Source organism: Mytilus californianus, unplaced genomic scaffold (genome assembly GCF_021869535.1).
Source record: "Mytilus californianus isolate M0D057914Y unplaced genomic scaffold, xbMytCali1.0.p SCAF_7, whole genome shotgun sequence".
Lineage (NCBI taxonomy): Eukaryota > Metazoa > Mollusca > Bivalvia > Mytilida > Mytilidae > Mytilus > Mytilus californianus.
In genome coordinates, this window is record NW_026262723.1 from 80,188,056 (window position 1) to 80,196,374 (window position 8,319).

The 8,319-nt window shown below is 29.4% G+C and overlaps 1 protein-coding gene across 1 annotated transcript; it reads left to right on the plus strand.

Moving 5' to 3' along the window:
- The first annotated feature begins 2,645 nt into the window (after positions 1–2,645).
- On the plus strand, positions 2,646–8,072 carry LOC127707463 (pituitary homeobox x-like). The gene is made up of 3 exons (XM_052211991.1): positions 2,646–3,129; positions 5,651–5,856; positions 7,070–8,072. The coding sequence occupies exons 1-3, from the start codon at positions 2,928–2,930 to the stop codon at positions 7,595–7,597; spliced, it is 936 nt and encodes a 311-aa protein (XP_052067951.1). The 5' UTR covers positions 2,646–2,927; the 3' UTR covers positions 7,598–8,072.
- Positions 8,073–8,319: the final 247 nt, after the last annotated feature.

Genomic DNA, 8,319 nt, shown 5'->3' on the forward strand with positions numbered 1-8,319 from the left:
GTATCAGTTCATTTCGAAATAAACAAATGGGTCTGTTGTTTTTGTATTTATGTTCATTTAACAGGGTTTATAAAATATTTTAGTCAAATAAATAATATTTGATTTAATTTAAAATGATGAAAGGTCAAATGAAAAACCCTCTGTAGTTCTCCGGTTAAAAATTCTTACTGATTGGTTTTAAAATAAACATTTAGCAAGTACAGCCATGTAGCAAAAATAATACTCAACTTCCCTTAACTTTTATAAATTATTTCTACATTAAGGGTAAAAAGGTAAAATTTGTTTACGAATGATATCAAATATGTACAAGTGCGGTCAAAATATAAAACATAAAAATATTGGCTAAAATTTTCCGAACAAGCCTTTAAAGTGCACTTATAAATTGATGATGAACATTTATGATTTTTTTTATCTAAATTTTGAATGTCGAAGTGACCCGATACGTGCTACCTGTTGAAATGGTGACCTTCAAATTAAGGTTTTGTTTGTACAAAATGGACTATAAGTGCAATTAGTCCGTCTTCTCGTTAAGATAAATTCACTTAGGACTAACATGGTAACGAAGTGTTAATGCTATTACAGTGTCTGTGACCTTAGGATGTTAATCCGTAACATTTCACTGCGAATTAAGGCTCTTGTTATTCCGTTTTGACACTTTTTAATTATTACGACTTTTTCATCTTATCTACGGTGATCATTATTAGATATGTTCCAATCAAATTATGTGACAAAATTGAATTTTCCAAATACCTTTTGACACCTTCGGATATTAACAAGACTTAAAGTATTACTCTGGATCCTCCAAATTGTTTTACTTAGGAAGAATATTGAGGAAGATTTAATAATTGAATAAATAACGACAGATTTATCAAAATGAGTTTTTTTTTCGTACAATTTTTAGGTTTTTCGTTATATACCCCATGGTTTGGTTCAGATTTATCTATCATTGAAAAGCTCACGTTCCATTTTTACGAATAAATATAATCACTTCTGCCAATGCCGTTCCTGACAATTTTTGACGGTTTTATGATGTGGCTTTTCTTCTTATTTTATCAAAATCGGAGACTTATAATATCATTAGTCTTATATGTCTCTGTTAAAATTTAGACATTTCTGTAACCATACAAATATAAATGTAGAAATCCCTCCCATTTCCTGGCTGAAATCTAGTTCTTGAATATTGTTCACACGTGCTTCCTAAAAAAATATATGATTATTTTTGTCAGTTTTTTTCTCTGCCACCAATAGATTATGAATGTTGTTGACAAGAGAATATATTTTTATTATAGAAACCTTTCTTACCAAATTGATAACATTGTTATTAAGGTTAAAGTTATTATAATTTCATTCGTTTTAGGGAGAAAGTCTCTTTTTACAATATATTCATAAATATGTTCACAGAAGAAATAAATACTTGTGTTTCTTTATTTGAGGCTGCATACGGTCTAGCCCATAATTAAATAAATAACTGAATTAAGGAATTAGAAAAATTAAACTTGAACTTGAAACACGAGGTACAATTTTTTTTTGTAATTTCTGATTTTTTTGGACCTGAAATTTCAAATTCATATTTATACTAATGCAATTTTTTTATTTTTGTGTTTCGATATTATCAGTATTTTTTAAATCAGTTCTTCATGGGGAAGCTAACTTTACTTTTGCATATAGAAAGTGATAAGTGTCCTAATAATTCATAATAAAATTTTCACACCTATCATTATTATATTTGAATGGTTTGTGACAGTTGTAAGTGCTAACAGCAATAACGTCTGTCTAGCGAGACTTACTAAGTACTTGTACTAAGTCTGCGTACATGCTGATAGCATCTTAAGTTCCGCTATAATCATATGAAAATTATATTAATAATTGTTAATTCTGTAATTACATATGCCACGGATTAAGTAATTAGGAAAATCAGACGGTCATGTGTATTGTGTATTGAACAAAAGGAAAAATAAAATATTTTTAGAACAACAAATAAAAAAAATTAGAACAACAAATTAACTTACAAAATATATATTTACAGTGTTGCTATTTGTTGGTTGATGAATAAACAATTTCCTTCAACAGTTGTCGGATACCAAAGTAATTGTAGCGAGTTATATGATAAATTCATCTGTAATTGTCTAAACGAAGATCCTTTTATTAAAATCAACCATCAAAATCAATTTGTTTTTTGGTTTTTGTTTTATTCATTTTAATGTTTGTCTTCTGTGAATGAGAGATAAATCCATTTGCTTCAAAACCGTTAATTTTGTTATTATAACTTAATATAATTATAATATTTATTGTAAATTTTATCCAAATCTTTAATATAAATATGTCAAGTATTACAAAATTTCAATGATCCGTAAAATTCAATACACGTGAAGACGGATAATTACTGAGTGAAACTGAATTATCAAATTATAAACAAATCTTCCATTTGAATTCTTCAATATTTTGCCCTTAGAGATTCATATTTAAATTAGCGCGTGGCTAATGATAATAAGGCTCTTCGGGGATTGGCTGGCTTACTTTCTAAAGACAGTAGCCATTGCTTTTCTATTTGTGACGTCACTAACAAGTACATGCCCATAAGGCGAAGCAAAGGGGTATATATTCATGATTGATATGGTTCTTGCTATATCAAGCTTGATAAGCAGTCTTTATATATTCACAAATCTTTCTTACATTGGGGAGTTAAAAGTTATCAGTTTTAAAACTTTGTTACAGTTACATTATGGTATGATCCACTGTGTTGAAATTTGATAGGAGAATAAGAGTCTAGCAAGATAATACTGTCGGAGCGAGATCAATGGGACTTTATCTTTAAACAGATACTTACCAAAAGTGATTTTCATTCATTCAAAATATTTTAAAATTGTTATTTCTGGTCCTGAGAGGATAAGAAGACAATAGTGTTTTTGTTACAATAAACGGACTCTATGAGCGAACATATATCACTAGAAGAATTCGTAGCCAGTGTTCATAATCAAGATTCCAAGATGACCATGCATCATTTAGAAACCGTACCAACAGGCTCCACAGAATCCTCATTAACTGTACCTCACAGCACACATAATACACATGCTACAATGCTTGAGTCTCCGAGCTCTACAGAAAGTTCCTTGGATAAAGGCCATTCTGGTAAGAAACTTAAATAATGTTAAGATAAATTTTATAAGATTGCATAGGGTTTCGTAAATTATATGTACACCTCTCGAGTAAAATACCATACAAGATACATATATATAGCTATGCATTAAGCAAAACAAAAAGTAATTACATTCTAACATTAGAATATTTCCAATATTATGTGAAAAAATACTTATATATATATTTTTGAAAAATATTTCTATCTTCTTCCACTCTGATGAATGCTATTTGATTTTACTTTTATAAGTGGGGAATAAATCATTTAAACAAGATATAATACCAGACTCTCTAAGCACAGCACGGTCCTTGTGAGTTTTTTTGCAATAAAATTTGATGGATTTTAAAGACATAAGTGTGACCTTTGTCTTGTCAAGTACGTTTCAAGAGGACTTTTTGAATGACGCTTGTCAATTCCTTACTGAAAAATAAGTTTCATTTATTATTACAGTGCCATGCAGTACTTTAGTTCGACTTTTCTTTTACTATTAATATTGCATGATTTTATTAATATTTAAGAATAATTGTGGAAATATATTAGATTTATGACTCTTCAATTTTATTAATTTTAACATTAGCCCAGACATTTTGTTTTCTGGGGGTAGTTTACCATTACATATATGTTTGAGATGCTGTTGAATATAAGTATTCTCAGTAGCTCTTTGGTGCCATGATTTCAAGTGAAAGTATTATTTTTGTTAAATGAAGCTAATTTGTGGTTTACTTCACACGGTTAAGCATATTGAACATGTTTTTTTTCTATTCTTTTGAATTATACAATCAAAATATGTTACAAAAAACAAACACTAAATTTATTTTTACAAATATTAAGAAACTTAATTTATTAGCAACTAAACAATTAAACGTTACACAAAAAAATTATTTGCATGCATGGTTATAATGTGTGTGTTTTATTCGACCATATATAATGTATAATTAAAAAGGTTAAAGATAAAAACATAGCATTCATGCTGACACAAAAGAAAAGGTTAAGTTTATGAAAGGTAGCTGATTTCTTAATAGATTTAACCAGCACTGTCGAGTAACATGATACCCACAAACGGCGATAAACATCGATCTTTATTAATTTTAATGTTGGTAAAACTAAAAAAGCAATGATGTTTATGTTATACAATGTTTTTATTTGATTCCAAATGCAAATCCCATCAAGAAACATATATTTAAACACTGCAAAAGTGCCTAAATGAATTTTCTTGCATGCGAATGATTTACACTGTCTTGACCACAATTTAAATGCAATTATTACTTTCTTTCCTTTATCCATGGGTGACAGTTTACCTTTTTATGAAGATAAATATCTTCGCAAGCTAAAATGTTCTTTCTTTTAATGTATCATGCTATAGTATGCATGTTTCAATTAAGAGGAAAGTATTTTAAAGATATTTAAATTTACATCAAATTACTCAAGTAGTTTCCCAGTAGGGTTAGATCTTTTTGACAAGTACTTTTTAGAAAAGCCACTTGCCTCCATAAATTCCTATGTCGATGAAAAGTAAAGGCGCCCGGGTTCATAGTATATTACTTTTAAGTGTACATATCTCTGAATTAAATCTAACGAAGAGGAATGAAATTAACTCTTGAATATTGGTGAAATTCGTTTGTTTTCATTATTAATGTCAGAGTGTGATAGCTTTGCCATATCTGTTAGTTATTGAGATCACGATTTTTGGTCCAAATTGTTCTTATGTATTTTATTTTAGCAATGTCAGTATTTTTCAAGTACAGGAATTATGTAGAAAATGATATTAATGTTATTGAGTTATGTTTCAATTACAATTAATGTCACAGACTAATTTGCTATTGGAGTAACAGTCCGTCTCAATTGCATGTCAAATATATGTGTCTTTTTATCCCATAGTTTACACATAATTTAAATGGGTTTTTGAAATAATTTATGTAAATGAACTATTAACTACGTGTTTTGTTGTCTTTAAATGTGTGGAATTTTAAACAATCTCTATTTAGTTAAAACTTTCAAATGTAGTAAATTATTTAATTCTATTTAATAAGAATGATTTATAGGCGTATGAATTGAATTTTGTTCTTCAAATTCTTAAATAAAACTATAAACCCTTTAAATAAATTTACTTTATCTTCAAATTAAAACGGATTACTTAAGTGTTAAATGAACTTTGTTTTATTTTGTGATTCGATTTGACCGAAAATACATTAAATTACAAAAACTTTGAATCCTAATGAATTTGTAAATTTTCGAAGTATTCTGGTGTAAATATTTGCTCATGCAAGTTCCTTGTTTTTTTTTCTATCGGTAGTGTCGGACACTTTTAAACAGCGATAACAAGTTGAATATGATATATATTTCTATACATGATACATATTTGGACAATCTTTAAGAAGATAGAAAATTTTTTATACACTACTCTTATACACGGTCGATGTTTTTAAAGAAACAAAGGATTTTTGTTAATGCATCTTATATTCGTTATAAAAATATTGAACACGTCCATTAGATATTTTCGTTTTCTTCCAACAGAATCTCTTGATAGTTCCAAGTTGAAATGCGAAGATAGCGGATCGGAAGATGACAAAAAGAAAAAAAGACAGCGTCGACAGAGAACCCATTTTACTAGTCAGCAATTACAAGAACTGGAAGCAACCTTCGCCAGGAATCGTTATCCAGACATGGCTACAAGGGAGGAAATATCTGCCTGGACCAACTTAACGGAAGCACGAGTCCGAGTAAGTTTTCTCTTTATTCATGCAATATTATATTAATTATAGCATGTTTAATAATATTAAATAAAAAATTAAAAAGTATTTTAGGGTTCTGCGAGGTCTCATAACACTACTTTTTACAGTGTCTTAACCAACCAACCTTTCACATACGTGTTTTCATTCGAAATATATAAACATTTACAAATTGTTTCTATCATAATATAGTAAAAATTCGGGAATTTCATGACAGGTTTTTATCTCTAATTCTTCGAGTATTTATTGCAAAGAAACAACAAATTACAGTTAATAGTTATGACTTATGATTTTCCTATCCAGAAATCTTTTCAATCTGACACGTTTTGTAATTTGCTAATAACCATATCAGTTTATCTAGATGTATTTGATTTAAGATACACAAATAATTGCATAAGGTGTTAGAAAAGTTATCAGCATTCGAATGCATTGATAGGAGGGGGTGAGAAGTTTATACAATAAATTTTATCACATTTTAACGGATAGTTTTCAAGTGCCATGTTAAACTTCCCACCCCTAATTTGCTACCGCAGCTTGCTGTCAGATTTGATCAAGATACAGAAATTTCAGCTTTTTTTAATACAATTTCATGGGTTTTAGAAGTCAATTTTTTCCTCTGAAATTAGAACTTCAAATTACTTTACAAAGTAAAAAAAAATTATTTATATAATTTCTATTTTAAAACTTATTTTTTATAACATTTTAGATTGATTGAAAACATGAACCAAACATTGAAATTTTTTCACTTACTTGCAATATTCCTCTTGATAATAATTTATTAATATGGGAGGTTAAATATTGGATTTGAACAATATACCACTTATCTGTGCTAATAAGTTTGATATACAGTAGCTATCCTTTATAAAGCTTAATTAGTTTTCTAAATTGACTGTAAATTTACACAATAAATTTTTATAAATTTCTTACGGAGAATTAATAGCTGATATCCAAGTTTATGATTTAATAAAGTAGTAGATCTCCACCGTTTCCAAACAGACTTCCCTTATATAATGGCCACTATTCAAACAACATATGACGTTTTCAAAATGATATTGAATTTTCTACAGATAAATGTTTAACTGATAGAAAAATTTTATCTTTTTATATGTCTGACATAGACCGGACATATCCATTAACATGTAATTAGTAAATTTATTTTGTTGACAGAATTCTATGACATTCAATATTTATTATTAAATTGTAGGTCTGGTTCAAGAACAGAAGAGCAAAATGGAGAAAAAGGGAAAGGAACATTGATACTTTCAAAACTGGATTCGGATCGCAATTCACAGGACTTATGCAGACACCGTTTGACGATTCTATCTACAACGGATACACGAATCCAAATTACTGGGCTACAAAAGTTCCCAGCCCATTGGGCGCAAAAACATTTCCATGGGGTCTGAATTCTGTTAATCCTCATTTGTCTTCCGTAGTTTCTACACAACCGATGTGTTTCTCTTCGCCATCCAGCATGTCAAACAGTATCAGCAATGCTATGGTGCAAAATGTTCAGAATGTACCAACGAATATGGGTGCCACAGGAACACCGTGCCCATATGGACCACCCGGTGCCCAGTATTTATACACAGCAAATAGAGACCAGTGTTCAAGTAGTATCGCTTCTCTTAGACTACGAGCTAAACAACATTCGACATTTGGTTATCCCCCTAGACAGCCATCATTGTCTGCATGTCAATATGCAACTGTTGGTAATGGAAGTGTCGTTTGATAGATATAACATTGAGATATATATATAATTGACATGAACTGGATCTTCGGTTTACACATCAAGACTATCAGTAGATGGACAAAGAACTGATTCCTTGCGTATCTTGCCACGATTAACTAAGACACTGCCAGTAATAGATGTAAGAATGGTTTTGTCAGAATAATAGTACATGAAAATGACTGTATCTTGAGAAATGTGTATACGATGTATGAACAAAATGTATATATATGTTGACAACACGTGTAAACAGCAGTTGTTAGAACTACATGTATACACATATTTATTGTTTTGTTAATATGATATAGAGTAAGATGTCTAGTCTAGTCCAAGAGCAATATGTTTGCAACATTTCATCTATCATAGTGCTTTTGCTGCCCTCTCGCAGTAACTACAATATAAACTTGAGAATTTTGATAATTCTCTGAAATATGTTGTTTACAATAAAATATCAGAAATAAATTTTATTGAAATTCAATTTTGCCTAAATATTTTTCGTATAAATTCGGTATTCGCCGATTTTTTCCCACTCATTATCCAGTTGTATTTTATTCATATATTAATGAATTTACATTTATGACAATATTTTTAATCAAAACAAAATTTAACTCTATGGTACACATGCAAAAATACACCCCCCCCCTAAAAAAAAACAACAAAACAACACCAAGATAAACATTTGCAATTTGGTGTATAGTTTTGAAGCGATGGATCACTCCCAACTA

What these genes read in the sequence shown, in the direction of transcription:
- LOC127707463 (XM_052211991.1), top strand. Translation starts at nt 2,928, where the DNA reads ATGAGCGAACATATATCACTAGAAGAATTCGTAGCCAGTGTTCATAAT. An exon ending in CTTGGATAAAGGCCATTCTG is followed by an intron (nt 3,130 to 5,650) that starts GTAAGAAACTTA and finishes TTCTTCCAACAG; the next exon opens with AATCTCTTGATAGTTCCAAG. An exon ending in TAACGGAAGCACGAGTCCGA is followed by an intron (nt 5,857 to 7,069) that starts GTAAGTTTTCTC and finishes ATTAAATTGTAG; the next exon opens with GTCTGGTTCAAGAACAGAAG.